The sequence below is a fragment of the Lynx canadensis genome, chromosome A1 (genome assembly GCF_007474595.2).
Source record: "Lynx canadensis isolate LIC74 chromosome A1, mLynCan4.pri.v2, whole genome shotgun sequence".
Classification (NCBI taxonomy): Eukaryota; Metazoa; Chordata; class Mammalia; order Carnivora; family Felidae; genus Lynx; species Lynx canadensis.
This window is the reverse complement of record NC_044303.2, coordinates 198555365-198577741: the sequence shown is the minus strand read 5'-3', so window position 1 is coordinate 198577741 and position 22377 is coordinate 198555365. Positions and strand designations below refer to the sequence as shown.

At 42.3% G+C, this 22377-nt stretch overlaps 1 protein-coding gene across 5 annotated transcripts in view; it reads left to right on the top strand.

Moving 5' to 3' along the window:
- Window positions 1-18275, top strand: part of FBXO38 (F-box protein 38) — a 56370-nt gene extending 38095 nt beyond the window's left edge. For 3 of the 5 annotated variants that reach the window (XM_030329859.1, XM_030329866.1, XM_030329873.1), the window contains exons 13-22: window positions 1221-1340; window positions 2744-2923; window positions 4432-5166; window positions 10169-10269; window positions 10476-10578; window positions 13345-13511; window positions 14861-15006; window positions 15642-15745; window positions 16275-16388; window positions 17372-18275. In XM_030329859.1, coding sequence (XP_030185719.1) covers window positions 1221-1340; window positions 2744-2923; window positions 4432-5166; window positions 10169-10269; window positions 10476-10578; window positions 13345-13511; window positions 14861-15006; window positions 15642-15745; window positions 16275-16388; window positions 17372-17550 — 1949 coding nt within the window. In that variant the 3' untranslated portion in view covers window positions 17551-18275. The remainder of the gene's footprint in view (window positions 1-1220; window positions 1341-2743; window positions 2924-4431; window positions 5167-10168; window positions 10270-10475; window positions 10579-13344; window positions 13512-14860; window positions 15007-15641; window positions 15746-16274; window positions 16389-17371) is intronic. The other 2 variants (XM_030329881.2, XM_032594406.1) reach the window with 2 other exon arrangements.
- Window positions 18276-22377: the final 4102 nt, after the last annotated feature.

Here is a 22377-nt window from a genome sequence, read left to right as displayed (position 1 = left end):
ATAGGGGGGGGAATGTGTTTCAGTGTATATTAAAGACCAAAGCAAATCCCACTGTCCCCATAAAATCTCAGATTTCACTGTTGTATATTCCAGAGACACCTAGCTGAATGGTGTCTTCTGTCATAATCCTATTTTGCCTTGTTTGTTGACTGTATGAGTTTGTCTTGTCTACCTAAGTAGATTCTTTAGTTCTTTCAGAACAGGATCTTGTTTTCTCTTTGTTGGTTTGTTCATTTCACCCAGATGGTTGGTTGGTTGATTGATTTGCCAGCCATAGTCATTGAGCACCCCTAGGTACTGAGGATACAGTGACGAACAGGGTGGACACAGTCTCTGCTGCCCTGTGTCATGGCCGAGCTGTAATGTGAAGGATGGTACTGGTGTTATCCTGACTCAATCTGAGATCAGGCATACAGGCTTAGGCTGTAAGAGGGCACTAGATGGACGGCCTTGAATGCTGACTTGAGGGATTTGAATTCAATCTTGTAAAAAGCTGGCAAAGCCAGGAATTCTTTTATTTAGGGTCCTCTTGGAAAAGTGACCATTTTATCTTAAGAGGATAAACTGATTGAGGTTATTGGTCTGAAACTGCGCTCGTCTTCTGGGAAAATGTAAATAAAATCACACGTTCTCGTTCACGTATAGGCATTAGTAACTGCCACGAATTCTTTGATGCCAAACACCTGAGTGGTACTAAAATTTCAAAGTGCACTTAGTTTATTTGTTGGTAATCCTTGTCACGTGTTAGCCAAAAATGATACCACAGCCTCCAGAGAGTAGGAGAGGACACGTACAGTTTGAGCGTGCTTGCCCAATACGTCGTGGTTTCAGCTGGCAAGTACTGTCATCGCTTATAAAATGATCATAAGGCTTCCGGTAGCTGGCACACAGCTGCCTCATAGAGCCATTCCTGTCAACCTCTTCAGGAATGAACGTGGTGCTTTTCTTCTGCTGGCTGTGTGCCGTTCTCCCTGCTCTCGTCCTCCGGTGATGGACTCGCTCCCCCACGTGCTCCTTTCCCATCATGATTTCCTGTCCCATGGAATAACTGAGTGCTCCTTGTTCACGGTCGGTCTCACGAAGCCCAGTTACAGGCTGTCCTTCCCGAGTGGGCCTAATAATCACAGGGCCGTTCATTTCTCTGGGGTGCCCCAGACTTGCCTGCTGTGCTGGTTTTTGTAGACCTCTCCTGTTTCACTTTGTGTTTATTTTTGTTAAAGCATTGAATGAGATGGAAGACATGGTGCCAGAAGACGGAGAGGTGGTGGCTGCGAGCGGACGGGAGACGGCAGCTCGCAGTCAGGCGGTCATCCCTGTGGATGTTGACGAGGAGCAAGCAGGTAATCCTGTGACTCCCACATTCGTGGTTATGAAAACGCAGGCCTGACTCTAATGAAAGTAAAGCACTCAGCGTGATTTTTTTTTTAATATTGTAGCTAACGATGTGTTATATGCTATTTATTATTGAGGCCTACCTGTGTTAGAGTGGTGGTCTTGCTGCACATTTATGTATCTTACTAAGGTCTGGTTAGTTATTTTGCGTAACTGTGGTAACAACTCCTCTTTCTATATTGGTGTTCACACATGCGTGTTTATGTAGAAAGACAGCCCTCAAATTGTGATGGAGAAAATAAATGACCTGATTAAGTATTTTGCTTGTCCTCTCTCTCCCTTCATTTTGGTGGGGAGGAGCAGGAGTGGAGAGGTTGACCCAGTTTAGTTAACAGAGCAAGATCTAGTCTCCATTTGCCGTTGGGTGACTTATGGCAGGCGATAGAGTCATAAGGCCCCGGAAGATGACCTTATACAACCCTGCATTTTACAGGTGGAGAAACTAATAGTGTTTCAGAATGAATTTGCATAACTTGTTTAAGACCACTTCCCCGATCATCAGGGGACAGAACTGAAATTACAGCTCAAATTTTTGCACTCCTGGTCTGTTGGAATGCCACCTTGTCTTTGAATTGAAAATATTTTAACTGTCCTTGTTTTAAGTGTCTTACAGATGCAGTCACTTATTCAACAAATATTAACTGAGTATTACTCTGGGCCAGGCATTGTACAGTGTAACAGGAACAAGACAGGCAAGGTTCCTTGGAGCTTACATTTTATCGGTGGAGTGAACTTAAGTCATTTTTCAGAGAGAATTGGGTCATAAGAACTAAACGTTTTTAAGGTATACTACCAAACAGAGCAAACATTTTTTACATAAATGCAGATACTCAAATAACCCAACCGTAACATGCATCGAGCCTTTCAAGAACATACCTGATGTATCCAGTGAGATAGTGTGATGCTCAGTTAAAGAAGGCAGAGACTTCTCACCAGTCCTGTAGGTGTCTGAGGTTCGGCCTTGTTTCCTTTGTCTTCATTCATACATTTGCAAAATTGGGAGAATAGCCTATTTTTTCAATAGGATTATTTTTAGGATGACTTATGTGACTTTTTCAAACAGTGAAGGTCCTGAAGGGGGCTGCTGTACGATCTTCTGTCTTGATCTGCCTTTACAAATGCATACTGTTGGTTGGCATATTAATCATACTCAAGGTTTTCACAATGCTTTAAATTTTAAAGTGCTTCCCAGTATCTTATCCAAGCGTGTATTCCGTTAATGTGAGTGGTAAGAGAGACTACTTAGAGCCATAGCATCTCCGTGAGTCCAGATCCCTGGCAACAGTACTTAAAGTGACAGCCTTTCTTCTTGGCAAAAAGTAACTGTTCGGCCTGTGCTTTTTTGTTTTAGGACCCAGTGGTCTTCAGCGTGTCGTAAAACCAACCCCAATTACTGTTCATGATTCAGAGAGTGATGATGAGGAAGACAGTCTAGAACTCCAAGAAGTCTGGATTCCTAAGAATGGTGCTCGGCGTTACTCTGAGCGTGAAGAAAAATCTGGAGAGTCCGTGCAGTCCAGGGAATTGTCAGGTGAGAGATGTTGTCTTGCCGGGACCTGTTAGTGGGAGTCATCATGAGAATTGGCAGACACACTTGACCTTTGTATAATGTGTCCTTACCACAACTTGTGGTGCAGTTAACGTATCCTTATGGAATGTGACAGGAGGCGAGAAGGGCAGTAGCCCAAGGGGGAGGGGAATCTGGGTGGTGCTCTCGAGGGCAGGTGTAGCACAACAAAAATATTCTGGAATCAAGGCTCAGGGAAGAAAAGACGTGAGGATTACTTCCACAGTAGAGGCTTTGTGGCATCAGGGTACCAGGGATTAGTGAGAGGCCTGGGCCTCACATGGGGGATGACCCCCGAGGCATCCAGAGCAGTGAGGAGACAACCACTCCCCAGTTGACAGTCTGTCCAGGTGTGCTTAGTGAATGTTGGTGGCTAGTTTGGTGCTTGAGGGAGTCCTGAAGTGTGTTCTTACAATCCCTGCCTCCCTTTGTATCTTAGTCAACAGCCTTCTACCCTTTTTCCTCACCAAGAAACTATAATTGTCTTAACCTTCAGTTCACTCTTCTTCCTTGTCTCTCCTTCCCCTCTGTTTCTCAGAACCACATGCTTACCACTATGAGAAAGGATGAGGTTTCTATACAAATTGTCCACTAATTTCCCTTGGGTACCCTACACCTTAATGTGTTTGAGTGCTCAGTATACATTTAACACTGAACCGGCAATATATACACACTTCTGTGTGGAAAGCTCGGTTCTTTAGACTTGGAATCGTTTACTAACCAATGACTGATTACTCAATTCTCATTTTGTTCCTTTACAGAAATTCGGGTATCTTCACACTGTGGTTGAAAGGGGATTTTACAGAAACTCAAATTTAGGAAAAGGAATGTGACCAGCTGACTAATGTTTCCTAGAAAGTTCAGTTTCTGAATTTAGGAACTAGATTTTCTGTCAGCCAGACAAAATCTTATTGAAGTATTCTTTTATGTACTCATTGAGCCTTACTGTGCCCCAGGTACTATGTTAAGTGCAGTGAGGGATGCAGAGATGAAGACGTCATGACCCCTCTCTCTCTAGGGAACCTCTAGTCTGGTCGAAGAGTTGGGTCAGAAATCTAAACAGTAATATTACAGGGCATATACTACGGGGCTTTGGGTGGGGGTGCAGAAGAGATTGGACAGAGGTGAAGGCTGAAGAATTGGTGAGAACAAAGGCCCTGAGGTAGCAAGGCAGGGTAGGTTGAGAGACAGGTTTGGGCTATAGCATGTAGAGTGTATATAGAGGGGACGAAACCAGAAGGGTAGTTTGGCATTAGATCATGATGGGCCTTGGAGGCTGAACTGAGGAGAATAAACCAGGTAGGCAGTAGAGACCACAGGGAGTTTTTTGAGCAGCTGAGTGATGTCACCATTATGCTCTAGGAAAACTAGTGTACGTTGTTTCCTGTTCCAGATTTACTCTTGCCTTTTGTCCAGAATTTGTACTGAAATCTTTTCTTTTCCTCGGGCCGTTCTTCTTTTTCTGTAAGCAGTAAGTGGAAAAGGCAAGACTCCACTTCGAAAGAGGTACAGCTCCCATCAGATGGGCCAGTCGAAGCAGTGTCCCCTCGAGGAAAGCAGCTGTGAGAAAGGCTGTCAGGTCACCAGTGAGCAGATCAAAGCCGATATGAAAGCAGCTAGGGATATTCCTGAAAAGAAAAAAAACAAGGATGTGTATCCCAGCTGCAGCAGCGCCACCGCCAGCACAGCGGGAGCCTCCAGCTCACACAGCACTGCTTCTCAAAGCCCCGACTTTGTAAGGACGGTGAACAGCGGCGGCTCTTCCGAGCCTAGCCCCTCAGAAGTGGATGTGTCCAGGCAGTGTGTCTGCTCCCCCGGTGGGTCAGAGGACTCTGAGGCCATGGAGGAGGGAGATGCAGAGAGTTCTGTCTGCCCCAGATGCTGCTGTCACAGGCCCCAGGAACCCCAAAGGAGAACTAGCAGGTGTTCTGATGAGGAACGTCCTTCAACCAGCCGAGCCTGTGTTGTGAATGGCCCGGATGGTACGAGATCCGCCTTTTCCTTTAGGACTCTGCCACAAGGGGGGTCTTCAGGCCCAGCACATGATGAGAGGACTAATGGGAGTGGCTCTGGGGCTACAGGTGAGGACAGGAGGGGGAGCTCCCAGCCTGAGAGCTGTGACGTGCAGTCTAATGAAGACTACCCTCGGAGGCCCCTAACAAGGGCGAGGAGCAGACTCTCCCATGTACCGCTGGTATCTGAGTCAGGTATGACAATGCTGCCAGGATTAGCGACTGCAGGTTAGGCCTTGACAAGGGCATGAGCTCATTCTATATGTTTTCTTGCCTAAAGCCAGTTTGGCGGATTGAATTGTGTGTTGGGGGATCTGTGATCAATCATGCAGAGTTTGAACTAATTTTCAGCGGTGGGGGGTGGGGGCGGGGGCGGAGGGAGGTGTGTAAAAGAGCTTGTAAAACATCTACCCCAGGAAAACCCAAATAGTCAAGCCGCTAAGAGAGATATAAGTGTGTGTATATTGACCCTAAATACAGTACTGATGCTGATGTCTAAGTCCCGTGTAACTCTGCTCCCATCCCACACTGAGGGGAGTCGTAACCCTCAGTGAAGCTTTAAACCTTAGCCAAAGGGTGAGGACCTCAAGTTGCCGAGGCTGGGGAACGTAACATAGGGGTTTGCCCCTCTGTCTGCCTCTGCAGTACTTAGTAGTTTTTCCTGAAATCTAGTTTTGCTTCCAGGTAGGTTTGCTAAGAGATGAGCAGGTAAGTGGGTAATGTAGCTGAGAATTCTTTTTGGTGAAAATACACTGAAAACATATATATGTATGTATGTATGTGTGTAATTTCATTAATATTTATGATGTATATGTCAAGGCATTGGGTTGGGTGGGGTAAGCACATTTCTCAACCATAGTTTTTATTTCTGACATTTTTAAGTAATCTCTCCTGCTTTTATTAAGTCATGAATAGCTATCAATGAATAATAATATATTTTAATTTTTTCCAGGTCTCCCTCACTTTTAAAATCTTAAAATCCGCTCCAGAATGTAGTTAGGGTGTTTTTGTTTACCAAATAGAACTGAGCTTATCGAATCATGTGGAGCTAAACTAAAAAAAAAAAAAAAAAAAAAAAAGCTTTCATAAGATAAATATGAGCTCTTCCTTCACTATGTGCTAATCATCATAGTAGCATAAACTCATAATTAAATATAAGTTCTACTTCAACATTTCACTACGGTTTACAGACACTAGTTCTGGCGTACGACGAAAATACTTCCCCAAGCTGGAATTTTAAGTGTTTTATCATATCGGTTTTTTTTGTTTTTTTTTTAATGCATAACATAAAATTCACCATTTTAACCATTTTGAAGTATACATTTCTTTGGCATTAAATACATTCACATTGTTTTGCAACCATCACCATGTATCTGAACGTTTTCATCCTCCCAAGTGGAAACTGTGTGCCCATTAAACGGAAACTCCCCATGACGATGCCTTTTGTTGCATGGTTTTTCATGGTTGTAAAGTCACATCTACAAGTTTCCCCTTTCTGATTTCTTTATTTTTCTGCTGTGGAAGACCTTCCTTGAATATGCCTCCAGTCATTGTTTACATCTGATTTGTTTTTCATTTGTTTATTTTAGCTCTTTATTTTAACCTGCAGGCGGTGAGCTTTATTTTTTTATTCCAAATTATCACTAAGTTATTTCAGTACTATTCATTGACCTCCATTCTCATTCTTTTGAGATGCTTTTTTATCATGTACTTTACATATACTTAGGTTTATCTCTGGCCATTCTGTTCTGTTCCCGTGTTCTGTCCTCTTTCATTCTTCTTCTTCTTCAAAATTTCCTTGTCTAGTCATGCATGTCTCATTCACTTTTATGGTTGTATTTTATAATGATTTTGTCAGGCTCCACAAGCAAATCTTGGTTTTTGTTTAGAATTCCATTACATCGATCTACTGAAAAGATAATTGTCATTTTTACAGCATGGAGTCTTCCCACTTAGGCACTGTTCTGTCTCCCATTTTGTCTTTTGTCCCTGAGTAAACTTTTCAGTTGCTGCTGTTTTGGGGGGTTTTGTTTTGTTTTTATTTTTAATGTAAATCATTCATGTTCTGTTACCCTCTTTACCATTTCCTTCGGACTTGTTTCAGGACTAGAACTTGTCTTAGCTGAAATAATTCTCTAAAAATAAAAAAAAAAAATCTCATTTTTACTTTTTTAGGTAAATTACATCTGTTGTGTGATTTTTTTTCAATTTGAGAAGGCTTCTAATGTGTGTGTAGCTGATCGTACGGTAGATATATGATTTCCTCATATTTTTTAAACAGTACAAATGTCCATTTACGTTCAGTAACAGCTTTTCTAGAGAAATGTCAAAGTGCTAATTTTAGTATTATCTGGATCTCATTTGGAAAGAACAAGTTATTTGAGTGGCTTTCAACTTGCTATTTTTGATCCAGCATGTTTTTGATATCTGTTGGCCATTCTGCTCTTCAGAGTTTTAAGGAGAAAAATACAGACTAATAAAAGAACAAACTTGATCGAGTGTTACGGATTTTTTAATATCACTTTATCAAAGAAAATGTTTGAGCTTTTACTTTGGTTTTCTTATGTAGTGTTAAAACTCTGTTAGAAGCTAACGTAGTTATGTCGTGAATTCTTATTTTCGGAATAAATGACTGTAAGTTGCTCTTTGTATCCTCACTGTATACTTTATAAAATAAATATCACAAAAATAACTAATTGGATTGTCAAAGAAGAGCATTTAAGATTAATATGGTATGGTTCTCATAAATACTAACCTCTTTCCCTGACATCCCAAGACTGAATTGGTTTGTTTTCTGTATTTCTGTAGCATCTTCTACGCCAATGTTAACTATACTGTGTCATAATTCTGTGTTTTGCTGTCTGTCTTTCCAATAGACTGAGCTCCATGAGGGCAGGGAGAGTGTCTTCTTGTTTGCAATTTTATTCCCAATTTCTAGCATTGTGTGTCACATGGTTTGGGGCTCAGTGAATAATTGTCAACTTAATAAGTGGTAGGAACCAACATATGAGGTATGTTGATGCTGGTGGATGTATGAAATCACTATGAATTGTTCCTAAACAAAGAGGGAAGCATGAGAAGAAAAAAAAAAAATGACAAATTCTTTTTTTCTTTTACCATGGGAAGGAAGCCTTTGTTTTTGATGCTTATCTACATATAAAGTGTGACTCAGTCTTGTAACTTTTATTAGAAAATATGAACTGCCAATTTGGGCACTCTGGAGAGCAGGAAATTTAACCTTGAACCCCATGTTCTGATCAATTAAAGGGGAGAGGAAAGAGAGCAATCCAGGAAGGTGAAAAGTTTGAAAATCAGATCATGAAAAGAGAATGCTAAGAGAAGATTCTACTTTCGAAATTGTCCTGAAGGAATGGAAACAGACTTTTTTTTGGTTTTTGTTTTCATTTTTGGGGTACTGGGAGACAAACCAGTTCCTATTATTGGTTATGAATTTTGTCTGCCATGTGACATGTGCTGCGTTTAGCAGGTTCCTTGTCAATAAAGATGATGAGATTTTACGTGACGTTCCTTCAGGAATACTGTGGAAGAAGGCCTTTAGTGGGTTAGCTAGATCAGTAGTCCTCATCTTTTTTCTGAAACCCCAGGGTTTTGTTTGGGTTCAGGGTCTTTAGCAGAAGATTGATGGGTAGAACTCTGAGGCTCCCTTTTAGGTTTCACCAAGAGCAGCTGCTTCCAGTGGGTTTGCATAGTAAGATTTCCCAAAGATTTCAGATGGTGGAGGAAAGGTTCTGGTGTGTAAAAAGAAAAGCACTTAGATTAGATCTCTAGAGTCGTCTCTAACCCAAGCCTCTGGGAATTTGCAGTATTTGCACGTTGTTTCCCTGTCTTTCTTGCTAACCGTTGACGTTTGAGGTTACAGAAGTACCAAGTAGGATGAAAGCAGTGTGGTGAGATTTAATTCATGAAGATCAACCTAATTGCATGCAGTAAATGCTCTGCTACAGAATGCTTATCAAAAATGAGGACGGTGATTTTTTTTTAGTGTCTTGTGTTAGAATGTATATGTGCTTGTTAAAGTTTTAGAGATGAATTTAGACCTTGCATTTAGATAAAATCAAGATAACACTTGCTTTCGTAATTAAACTATCATGTGTTACAACAACACTAGTAAATGAGTCAGGGCCTTACTAAGAAGGATCTGGCAGATAAATGAGACCACAGGTTTTCTAGCATAGTGACGAGCACTAGATGGCCTGGCATTGCCTCCTGCTTCCACCCTTCCACGGCGGCAGGCTCTTCTGGTGTCCCATGTCTCTATTTCCTCATGTGTAAAACAGGGAGAATAATCTCTCTCAGAGGGCTGTTTTAAGGATTCAATTAGTTAATACAAGTAAAACGCTTAGAAAAGTGCCTGACACACAGTAAGTGCTCAGTAAATAATTTGCCATTATTGTTATTCCATTTACGTATCCGTCATGCATTTCGGTGAACGTTGAGTTCAATTCGTTCAGTAAATGTTCATTTTAGATCACTGCTAGTGGCTGACATTGACTCAAAGGTGAAATAAAGCGGTCTTGTTGCCTTCAAGGAGCTTTCGGTTTAAGTTGAGAAATAAGTTTACAGGGAATTACAGAACCATTTATAAGGTTTGGGGACCCAGGTGATTTGTTAGAGCAGGTGGTATTTGAGCTAGACCTTTCAAGAATGGATCGAATTTCAGAAAGTGAGGTCAGGAAAAGGTGTTCTGGGCAGAAGGAGCTAGAATGATTTTTGGCTTCAGATGCATTGGCAGTGGCAGATGACCAGGACATGGAGTAGGATAAAATTAAGAACAGGTGTCAGCCCTTGAAACATACTTACTAAGTTAGTAATTTACTAAGTTAGTAATTTAAAGTGGTTTAGCAGGAAAGCAGGGAGTTTAATTCACCAACAGTATTTTAGGATGAGTTGAGTGACTAAAGATGGGAATGTTAACTAGATTGCCGAGGCATGAAAAGGGATATCCTATTTGATGTCAGGAAGTCTGAGATCCTGGAGGGTGATGTTGTTTTGGAATAGTCAGTTGGAAATAGCAGTTATGTTCTATTGGGATATAATCCAATTATATTCTATTGGGAACCAAGTCCTAGATTTGAGAGTCACCTTGACAGAATTCATACATACGCAGTTGAGCGCATTCTCTTGGAGGAAAGAAAGCTAAAAGCTGAAGTTTGGATTTTTCTCTTGCCTTTTCTAGAGGTTGCCAAAACAAAGCCACGGCATGCCATGAAGCGGAAACGGACAGCAGATAAGTCCACCAGTACCAGCGACCCTGTGATTGAGGATGACCATGTGCAGGTGAAGAAAAAAACCCTCGCTTAACTTTCAGTCTAGCCAAGGTCTTGAATAATGACTCCAGATTCCATCTTTATACATATAATTTTTTTGCCCTAAAAGAGAAGAAATTGGTAACAGCTGCTTCGTAGCTTGTGCCAGTGAAAACATTTAAGCTTTAAAAAAACATCTGCAGAAAGATACATCATTTAAAGTTTCTCTCTTTGTAGGTCCTCGTATTAAAATCCAAAAATCTTGTTGGAGTCACTATGACCAACTGTGGAATCACAGATCTAGTGCTAAAAGACTGTCCCAAGATGATGTTCATCCACGGTATGTCTTAAGGCCTGGGTCATACAAGAGCGTCAAGAATGAGTTTAAAGAATTAAGGACTCATAAATACTACAATAACATTTCTTTATTTTTTCCAAGGAATCATTACGTCGGGTTATTTGTCATTCTGTCCTTGTTGTCATTCTCAGTTACTCCATAGTATTTGTGAGGGACCGTGTGCAGAGGCTTCTTCTTATAAAATAGCCTCTCCTCTGCTTTCCTCCAAATGGTAATTGTTACTTGATCTAACAGAGTAGATTAACAACATGTATGGGCTTCGGAGTCCAGTAGATCTCAGCTTGAGTCCTGTCCCTACCATTTGCCAAGCTGTAGGACATTGGACAGCTTTTGTGTTCATGTTCTGTGGGCACTGGTGACTGGGCCTGAGGTGCTTAACGGCTCTAGATTTGATTGACGTGGTTGATCATCACCTCAGTTCCTGGCATAATATCTTTAGTCCAGGCCCCACTTTTCTTCTCAGTCCGCGTGTTTCCAGTCCATCTTTACTTACGTACATATTTACCTCTGAACGAATAACAGGGTGTTAACTTGTGTGAGCTTTTATAATTTCAGATATATAGTATGTCCATTTTTCATTTTCACTCAAAATTATAGTTTTGATATCTATCCGTGTGGAATTATGAAGCTATGACATGTTTGTTGCCTTGGACAAGTTCTATATTCTCTGTGTTCATCTTTTTCAATCTGTAAAGTGTGCATAATTATGCTTACCCTATAAACACATATTTGTGAGGATTAAGTGCAGTGATGTGTGTGCACATGTGTGTGTCTATGTGTATATGTACATGTACATGTAGTAGAGGGTCTGACCTCTAAAAGCTTACCAGATGTTAATTTTTATTCTATTAGTATTGCAGTATTAGGGGCTTCCTTTTTTTTTTTTTTTTTTTTTTTTTTGCACTTTTATGTTACTGGTAGTAAACAAAGCTAGGTAATCCTTACCAGTTTGTCATAAACGAGGAGAATCCCAGAAAGAAGAGATAAAACTAAGAAATAAACACTACCTCTCTCCCGAATTCTAGAAAACTCTAGACCCTATGTTCACCCTTAAGAGTGGTACTTTACTCCATTCCAGCCGATGAAGTTTTAGACTGTCTACTGAACGACTGTCTACTCGTAAAACACAGTAGGGGCACATCAAAAGCTCAGGGGTGATAACAGCAGGGCAACCCCGGCAGTGCTCCCCGCTCTGAGGTCTGAGAATCTTCCTCTCAGCCTTTGGACTCTGCTGCTTTTTGACCTCTCATTCGTTTCTCTGTTCGTCTCTTGGAGAATCTGACTGGCGCCTGACTCTGATGATTCATTCACCCCATATCTTCTCTAAAGGTGCACATTGAAACCTGTATCACCATCTTGTCCGCTCTCTTTTCCTCCTTTCCTGTCCCCTGCCCTGCTTGCCCTTCTTCCTGCCAGGTCACAGAAGGAGAAAATAAGCCAGAAAGGCAGAGACTTGGCTCAGCCCTCTGACATCAAGCTGGTTACAGGGAGGTGGGGACATCTGGGTCAAGGACATCATGAGGTGTCTTATTAAAGAAATCAAGCGTATCAGTTTGATTATGGTTTTATCTCTTCTATCTGATTGTCTCTTGAATTGGACTAAGTTGAAGTCCATAGTAAAAATTGGATTAGAATGAACTTTGAGGTTAAAAATAGAGGAAAGGGATATTTTTCTGAAGTTGAGCATACTGTTGCAGTTAAATGCATTTATTATATAACAGTTATTTTTCTTTATAATCCTACACTTTACATGTTAAACAGGGAGAATATTTAATCGTGTTTTCAGGCCAGCATTTTTTAAAATATATTTTTTTAATGTTTGTTTATTTTTGAGAGAGAGGAGAGAGACAGCATGAGTGGGGGAGGAACAGAGAGAGGGAGACACAGAATCCGAAACAGGCTCCAGGCTCTCAGCTGTCAGCACAGAGCCTGGTGTGGGGCTTGAACTCACAGACTGTGAGATCGTGACCTGAGCCAAAGTCGGACATTGAACCGACTGAGCCACCCAGACATCCCTCAGGCCAGCATTTTTAATAGAACTCTCTGCAGTGATGAAAATGTTCTGTATCTGTACTGTTTGATATGGTAACCACTGGCCACATGTGACTATTGAACATTCAAACTGTGGCTAATGCCTGATGAACTAAATTGTTAATCTTACTGCATTTTAGTTAATAGAAATTTAAAAAGCTACAGGTGGCTAGTGGCTACCACATCGAACTATACAGCTTCAGACCAAAGTATCCAAATATTTTTGGGTCTTTTAAGGTTTTCTTTTTATACTTATGATAGGAATTGAAATCAACTCGGCTCATTTCCTGTGGGTGAATGTAAAATAATATATGGAAATTATTCTAGGTTTATTTGAACATTACCCATAAAATTTAACCATTACCATCATTCATTCTTTTCAGTAAATCTTTTCTAAACAATTTGTATGGTTAAGCAAAGTCATTCTCTGGAATGTGGACTCCTCAAAGTAAAATCTTAGGAAAAAGTTCCTTCAGTGGGAGGGGGTGACCACCTTCTTTTGAACAGGGCAGAATCACGTTTTCAAATCACTTTGATAACTGTTAGTTGTACTTTATGAGAGTACTTGACCTGTGTTAAAGATGTTCATGTCTGCGGCATCTTTTGCTAATATAAGTCGGCCCGGTCCTCCAAAGATCATTGTCAAGTGGGCGGTACACTGACTGCTATATTACTTTGTACGACCTATTCATGGAGCTTATCGTTTCCATTTTGTAGCTACCAGGTGCAGGGTACTGAAACATTTAAAAGTAGAAAATGCACCAATCGTAAATCGATTTGACTACGCACAGTGCAAGAAACTGAATATGGATCAAGTACTAGACCAGATCCTACGGATGCCTCCTGAGAGAAACCGCATCATATACCTCCGCCCGATGCAGCAGGTAACGAGCTCTGCTATTTTCTGAGGGATGTTGCAGTGATTTTTTTTTTTTTTTAAGTCTCCCACCTTTTTGGACTTGGGATTTAATCATTGGCTCAACCCGTGGTCATGATTCTTTAGATTCTACACAGTTCTTTTAGCCATACTAGACCACCTTGCCATTCTTCCTCATTAACGTTTCTCTGTTAGATTTTTGTGGGTTCTTACCAAGCGACAGGATGAGGGCAGTCGTTGAAGTACTTATTAAAAGTTGCCCGTTAAGAACACAGACTCTGGTTTCAGACCGCCTGATTCACATTCTCATTCACTGACAGGGAGCGGATTACTTAGCTGCTTTGCCTTAGTTTTTTCAGCTATACAATTAGACTAAAAACCTACACTTACTGTGATAGTTAAATTAATATATGTAGTGTTAGAACAGTTGCATATAGTAAGCAATCCTTTGATAGGTCATATCCTCCTTATTAATTTTTTTCTTTTTATTGTATCTCTATGAGAAGATGGATGTTAGTTGAACCTGTTATGTTAACATTTCACAGTATAGGTAAATCAGACTGTCCTGCTGTATGTCTTACATTATACAGTGATGTATGTCAGTTACTTCTCAGTAACACTGAGGGAGATAAAAAGTGCAAACATACGTAAGACTCTGCTTGGTGTGATGCCAAAATAAAGTTTAAAGGAAATAGTATATAATTGTTGTAGTCACTGTTTGAGCCTGGCCCCAAAAGATTCATTTCAACAAACACATCCTTTGTTTATAATTTTTGAGGGCTGAAAAATCCACAGGGCATCATCCTTCTCTCGAGAAGTTTGCCTTTCTGGTAGGCGTAGACACGTATGCCACTAAGATGGTAGGCTGGGATTGCAGAAGAGAGATGGGGAAGAGGGCACTCCATGAGAAGAAAGCAAGTGAGTAAAGGCCACAAGGGGGGCAAGGAAATGTGTTCTGCCATTAGGATTGGCAGTGGGCCAGTTTGGATAGAGGATAGAACAGTACACATCCGCAGCTCTATGACACAGCCAGTACCTACACCTGTGAAAGACATACTCCGAAGTGGGATCCCTGGGGTCACTTACCTGCATCTGGATTCCTTGCTTTAGTGGGCATTTATATTAATATGACCATGAGATGGAAATCAGGGAGATTGCCAGGTAGAAAAATTTTGCTGAGCCCCACTCCCCACATGGCCAGCTGTGCTCAGGACTGAATGTGACTATTTGACTTTCAAATCTGCCCGAGATTTTAAAACTGAGGTCCCGAAGAAAGATTGTTCATGCTCTAAGGAGCTAGATTTCTAAGGCATTCACTTCCTTTGTCCAAAGCCCTCTCTGTGATGTCTTCCCCAGGTGGACACACTAACATTGGAACAGAAGCTCTTTAGTGGTCCCTACCCCTATCACATCTGTATTATCCACGAGTTCAGTAACCCTCCCAATGTCCGGAACAAAGTGCGTATCCGCAGCTGGATGGATACCATAGCAAACATCAATCAGTAAGTAATCTGTGGTCCCTGGAGGCCTTTTCAGTCATTGCCTATGGGAGGGGTTCCCAGAAACACAACCTAGTTGTTCTTTATTGTAAATGATGCTTGTCTGGGCTTTTCAGGCATTGAAACATATGAAATATAACATGTAAAAAAAACTGAGGGAAATGGGGACTTAAAGTGCATGCATGCGTATTTGTAACTTTATTTCTGAACTTAAGAGAAAAATTGCAGGAATAGACTGTACGTATACATTGGACTTCATTCCTTTAGCCTTAGGGCATGGAAAAGATAAAATTAAAGATCTTAAAACTGTGACATTTTGTATCATCAGAAAATTAGACTTTTTATGCCTTTGTTATATAAATGTTTTATTAAGCACCTTACACAAACGACATTTGATTAGAGAGTGGCTTTCTCTCTTTCCCCGATAGGATTTTGAAGGTAGTGAAGAAAGTAACTTTGAACTGACTAGATATGTTATCCTCTTCTAGTCTTCTGCTTCTGTTAGCTATTTAATACTTCGTTTGAGATGCTCCCTAGAATCTAGGCCTGATACAATTTTGACAGTCCTTTCTACCCCACACCCCAACATTATTTCCGGTTTTGTAATTTTTAATTTTTTTTTTTTTTGTTGCCTCCAGAGAGCTCATTAAGTACGAATTCTTCCCTGAAGCCACGCGAAGTGAGGATGATTTAAAGAAATACCCCAAGTACCCGTGGGGGAGAGAAATCTATACTTTAGAAGGTGAGCATTTACAGATGGCTGGGAAGCTAAATTAACTAGCTGGTTAACTAACTAGATGGAGAGACAGGTCTTAAGGAAGAGAGGAGTGGGAGCCTTACAGTTTGTCAAGGTGATGGGTGTTTTGACTGTCTGCAGGTAGCAGGGGCCAGATAAACCCTGCTCTCCCTGTGTGAGTCTTTGCCATCCCCCACCTAATCAGAAGCAGTGTGGAAACACAAAAGGTAGAAGAAAATTAAACTTGCTGTATAGTCTGAGAGTTGGAAGTGACTTTAGGGCACCTGTCTCAACTTCTTCATTTTATATAAAGAGAGGGAAAAACAGAGGCTTTTCCTGGAACTAGAGGGTGACCAAAGGTCACATGACCAAATAGCAGCAGAGCTAGAATTAGAATGGACCCTTCCTGGTCCAGCCCTTTTTTGCCCATCGTGAATGAAAGCACACTTTACATTGTGCTTACAGGACACTACCATGTTTGGCTCCGTCCTTACTGCCCCGGCCGCAGCGCTGTTAACGTGTCGTCTTCTTTCAGGGGTTGTGGATGGAGCTCCGTATTCCATGATCTCTGACTTCCCTTGGTTGAGATCATTGCGGGCAGCAGAACCCAACAGCTTCGCCAGATATGACTTTGAAGACGATGAAGAAAGTAATTATGACCTGACTTGATTTGTATTCTCCAGTTTGAGTATATCCTGCTGTGTTAGATGCTTCATACTCCATTTGAGTTAAAAGCAGTGTAGCCTGTAACTGCTTCCCGTATAATTGTTTTTATTTGCTTTTTGTTAGCATTCGCTTCTCCCCCCGCAAACAGCAGCTCTAAATTTGTACAATAATCAGTTGATTTACTAGGGATATATGAAGGTTGGCGGGCAGGAGTCCTTGAGACAGATTTTTCTAGCTAGATATTTTTATTACCTAAATGTTTATAATTTTCTTGCTCTTTATTAAGAGTTTGTCAACTATATTATTTTGAAATTGTTCCATTTATGCTAATTATATGAAAGGATCTTTTGAATATAGTTCTTCTCTGAGTGTTAGCACTCTTGAGTACCCATTTCTAGGAAGTTTTTAAAAAACATTTTAGGAGGAGGGGCGCCTGGGTGGCTCAGTCTGTTAAAAGTCCGACTTCGGCTCAGGTCATGAACCCACGGCTTGTGGGTTTGAGCCCTGCATCGGGCTCTGTGCTGACAGCTCAGAGTCTACTTCGAGTTCTGTGTCTCCCTCTCTCTCTGCCCCTCCCCTGCTCGCCCTTTGTGTCTCTCTCACACATCTTCAATGTGTTTCAAATAAACATTGAAAAAAAAAAAAAAAAAAAAAATATATATATATATATATATATATATATATATATATATATATAGTGAAGAAATAGATTTGAAAAACTACACGTACATGTATACATGACTTACCTGTCTGGTGCGTTGTCAGCTTGGGCCTTTAATCATGCATGCTGTCTTGGGCACCAAACATGGCATGTCTGTAATAAGGGGACCCATTTCAAGAGCTGAACGTATTTCCGTCCCATCGCATTACAGGATATAGGCATATCTCATGGACCGGCTTAATCAGGGCCTTTCCAAATGATTCTGGTAATCATACGTGTTTTCCCTTTACTTTCTAATTTCCAAGGCACCATCTATGCTCCTCGAAGGAAAGGGCAGCTGTCTGCAGACATCTGTATGGAAACAATAGGAGAGGAAATCTCGGAGATGCGTCAAATGAAGAAGGGTGTGTTTCAGCGAGTAGTGGCAATTTTTATCCACTATTGTGACGTCAATGGGGAGCCGGTTGAAGATGACTACATTTGACTGGTCCCTCCTACTCTCCAGGTATTCTGGCGGAAAGCCGCTGGGGTCGCTCAGCTGCCGGCGAGTGCCACAGGGATTCAGGGCATGCAGTTTGGAAGCCCTGGCACATTTTGGTATATAGGAAATGTACAAGGAACACTGAAGTTGTATACAAAGATTTGTACATAAAGAAAACATACAAAGACAGTTCCTGAGTACCAACTTTATATCATATGTTTATACAATTTAATTTAAGAATTCATTTTAATGAAGGCAGATAATTGGAAAGAGTTCATTTCGTTCATTTTCGTTCATTTTTCCTGACTTAGTTCATAAAGTGTCACTTTTTGGCTGAGCCCCCAATTTACTATATTCTTGATAATCATTGTCATCCCCTTAAATCTGTGCCTTTTTCTTCTCGAGCAAAGCTGTTTGAGTAAATCTGTTGAAGAGTCTTTTTGTGTCTTGTGTGCTTTTTTTGTGTTATGATTAAAGCCAACTAAACCCAATAGTCAGAGGCAACTTTATGTTTGTGTACAAAATGGTGTTTTTTTTTTCCCCTTAGTATTATAGTTGCCGTATTTCTTAAAATGAAATAAAAAGATTCATGAGTTTAAAAAAAAAAAACAAAACTGAGTTTGAGGGGGGAAATGGAAGTTTCCAAAGCATTTCTAGTTATTTATTTCCACATTCAATTGTGTATATGCTTTATCTTGAATATAAAAATAAAAGTTTATTAAAAACTTTTTTCTGGCCTTGGATCTGAATCCCTCTTTTCAAAGAAGAGTAGCAGCTACTGTACAGAAAAGAACGTGTAGATTTGTGTCTAAGATTTCAGCGTAATCCAGTTTCTCATCTCTTTTTTTCTAAAATTCAGTGGCTGCAAGATGTTCAACTCGAACTCTTACGTGATGGAACAGTGAGAAGAGCAGAATTTCCCCCAAATACCTCGTCACCATGAGATGGCCTTTCTCCTTTCGCAGGGGGAAAAATTACCCTAATTTGGCGGTGATACATGCAATATTATGTGTAGGGCCAGGGGTCAGGAGCACGAAAAGCTTTAAAGCGATACCTACGTTGGAGGGACAGTGTTGCCACTGGCTAGCTGAGTGACCTCAACAAAACGTTTAAACCGAAATTCTGTGGAAAAGTGTTGCCCACCCTCTCCGAGTGGCCATACGTGCTTCGGGTGTGTATGAGGTGTGAGGGCTCTTAGAGACTGCCGAGGCCAACCTTTTCACTTACAGGAGATTAATTGAATCTCGGAGAGGGAAATTTTCTCACTTGATGGTCGAGAACCGGTTAAGGCACTTCAAGGGTCATTCCCATTGGGCTGCCTCCCTATCTATCATTAATGTCCACAGAAATATGTAGGGACGCCAGAAATTCACACACTAAAATAGTGGGAATGGTAATCAGTGTCTTTCGCCAGAGTTCTTTTTTGAAGACAAAATTCTGTTAATGCTGGGAAGAATGTCCAGTACGCCATTGAGTCAGCTTTTTATTACCTTGTATTTAACGCCACTAATCTCCCTTTTAACTAAAAGAGAGTGTTGTACTCTGCAGGTTAGAGGTGTGACCAGCAAAAAGCAGGAAACAAATTACAAAACAATCTAGATATTTCAAACTACTACAAAACCCCCAACACTTAGACTCCCAGCTACCCTGTTATTTCAGGTGTAACCATAGTCACCAAATCACGGAAACAATGCTTAGATGAGCCGCTAGAGGCCGCTGCTTTCTAACTTAGTGGTTTCTTACCGGCTCCTCTTCTCGCCCGCTGTTAGAGCAAGTGCAGCGGGAAGCGCTAAAATCCTTCTCAAGATACCCAGATTGGAACAAATAAAAAAAGCAGCAGTCTTGGGAGAAGACGACGATAGTGACATTTGGTCAGTGTCTATGGAATGAAAGGCTGGATAGCGATCGCCCTAGAGCAGGGGTCGGCACACTTTTCGCACAGGGCCAGATAGTAATTACCTGAGGCCCCACATGGCAGTTACCCTGGTGTTGGAGCATGAAAGCAGCCACAGAGCCTGTGTCAACCAGTGGGCATGGCTGTGCTACAGTGAAACTTTATTTGCGGACACGGATTTGAATTCCCCACAATTTTCACGTGTCACGAGATACCTTCTGTCTGCCGACCACTTTACAGAGTAAAAGCCATTCTTAGTTTACCGACCGGAGCGTCTGGCCCCCGGGCCACACACCTGCCATAGACAACTGAGCTGCCCCGCCATCCATTCAATTGCTTGTCACCAGCTTGTGGTGCAGTGTCTTGGCACAGCTTTAAAAGGCTTTAAGAAACATTTCTTGGACGGATGACTGCATTAATGTCGGTGTTTGAGACCATCGTGTCTCTCCTCCAGTGCGGCCGGATGCAGGCCCTAACGGTCTCTGTAAATCACAGCTGGCACACAGCTCTTACGGGGACTTCACCGGGGGATCCAAGGATGTGGATGCAAATTCTAACCCCCTCAAGTGACCGCCAAGTGACCTGGAGATGGTCACAGCCTCTACCCTGGAGCCTTGGATAAACGCGCCCACCCCCAGGGCACCTGTGAAGGTGCAGCGAGAGCCTCCAGAAACCGCAAAGTGTGAGGCAAGTGGACATAGTATCGCTTCCACTGTAATTCCCTTTATTATGAAAGGGGTTCTTTTTTTAGTGATCTTCACCTTCTGTTCCTTCGACCATATTCCAGGGTGATAGGAAACAGAACTGGTGAGGCCATTAAGGAAATACTGGTCCTATGAAAGCATTTTTAAGAGCATTTACCAAGGGCTTTCCGTGCATCCTCATTCTGACTTTCAGTGTGGCTGATCATTATGTCCCCTGCTTTACTGTTGGGGAAATTAGGGTTTAGCGGGTTAAATATCTTGCTTAAAGGCACGCGTCTAGGAAGTGGTGAAAGCAGGATGCTGTCAGTCTGCCTCCAAAGTCTGTGCAACTTGGGCAGAGTGTCTCAGTCCCTGGAAGGGAGGCTTGGCTAATGCCCAGGCAGGGGCTGGCTTCCTCCCGCAGGCAAGCTGCCCCTTAAACTTGAACCCATTCCGGCTGACCTTCATATGCTTAGCACAGTCCCAGGAAAACAGAGGCTGCTGATTTTGATGTGGGCCTCAGGTGCCCCACTCAGACACGGGATGCGGCCAGACGGTGACGGAATCAACACCGCAGGCCGTGTGGCATCCGTATGGCATGCACACAGCAACTAAAAAGAACCAAGAATCACATGTGTTGATGTGAAACGACGCTTCCGGTGTCCCGAAAGAAAAGCCGAGTTGCAGATCATGATACACAAGCATTATTTATGTATAAGAACAAAACAAGACCATAGATTTTTATCTGTACATTTATACATATGTGGATACACAGGACACGTCCGTGAGTTACAGAAGCCAGATAGAAGAGCGGTTACTTCTTGGGAGGGGAGGGGGATTGAGCTGGAGTCCAGGGGCATTTTGCTGTATCTGTAGTTAGAACTCCTTATAATGGGAATGGACTGCATAAATACATTATGTGTGTAACCCATCATTTATGTTGTCTAAAAATATATAATTTGTATATTTAGAAACACACGTGAAGAAGGGGAGGAAGAAAGCACTCTTTTAGAATGGAGTGGTCCAAAGTGTTTCAGCCCTGACTCCTGTGTCCTTGGGCAAAACACCTTCCCTGAGAGTCGGTTTCCTTTTCTATAAAATGCTGTCAGTAATCCCTCCCCGCTGGTTGCTGTGAGAGGCCCAGGGACCTCGCTGGGAAAATGCCGAGAAACTTGTAAAGTGCCTGCAGTGGTGAGCTCTGGGGACAGAGGAGCCTGTCCAGATATCGTTCCAGGCTCCAACTACAGATTTGGCAAAGTCAAGCTGCCTTCCGCCGGAGCCACGCCTGGAGGGTCTGAGATACAAAAGCCAAATGCTCTCTTTGGCTCACTTACCTCGTTCTCAGGGCCCGCTGCTGGCTTTTCCGTAGCCCGGGCGGCAGGGGAGTTACCGCAAAGAGGGGAGAGATCAGCGCAGGAGGGCCTTTCCTCCCCGACCAGCGGTCTGCCAGATCCCTCCCAGGTTTAAAGACAGAAATTGAGGCTCAGAGAGTGAAAGGGAACCAAAGAAGACACCAGAGCGAGTGCCAGGCAGGGGGGCACACAGGAACAGTAAGTCCCGATGCCTCTCCAGGCCCCAGGCTGAGGCTCAAAGGAACTTCCCATCAACAGGAAGGGAGGGGCTGCCCTTGCTTGCTCACTCCTCTTCCAGCATCCGGCCGGCAGGGGACAGTGGAGTGAGTTCACCCCGGTAAGGGACGAGGGGCCCGTGGTTGGGACTGCGGGCTGGACCATCACGCAGCCCAGGGGGCGCTCCCCAGACGCACATTTTCGGCCCGGGCTATTCACCAGACTTCGGCTGAGGTCGCTCTGCTGCAAAGCCGGAGAATTTTGGGTACTTCTTGAAAGGGTTTTATGAGGATTGAGATAATCCCCATAAAGCACTTAACACAGAGCCTAGCAGAAAGGAGCTCAGTAAATGTTAGCTTCTCTTATTGCTACATTATTATTTTCTGGGGTGAGCTAAAAAGAGGGGAAGGGAAAGGAGAAACTGAATCACATATAATAGCCATTAAAAGTATCGTCAGTTTCATGGGGCGCCTGGGTGGCTCTGTCGGTTAAGCGTCCCATTCTTGGTTTCGGCTCAGGTCACGGTCTCATGGTTTCGCGAGTTCAAGCCCCGTGTTGGGCTCTGAGTTGGCAGCATAGAGCCTGCTTGAGATTCTCTCTCTCCCTCTCTCTCTGCCCCTCGCCCACTCTCTCTCTCTCTCTCTCTCAAAATACATAAACTTAATAAAAAAAATTTTTTTAATAT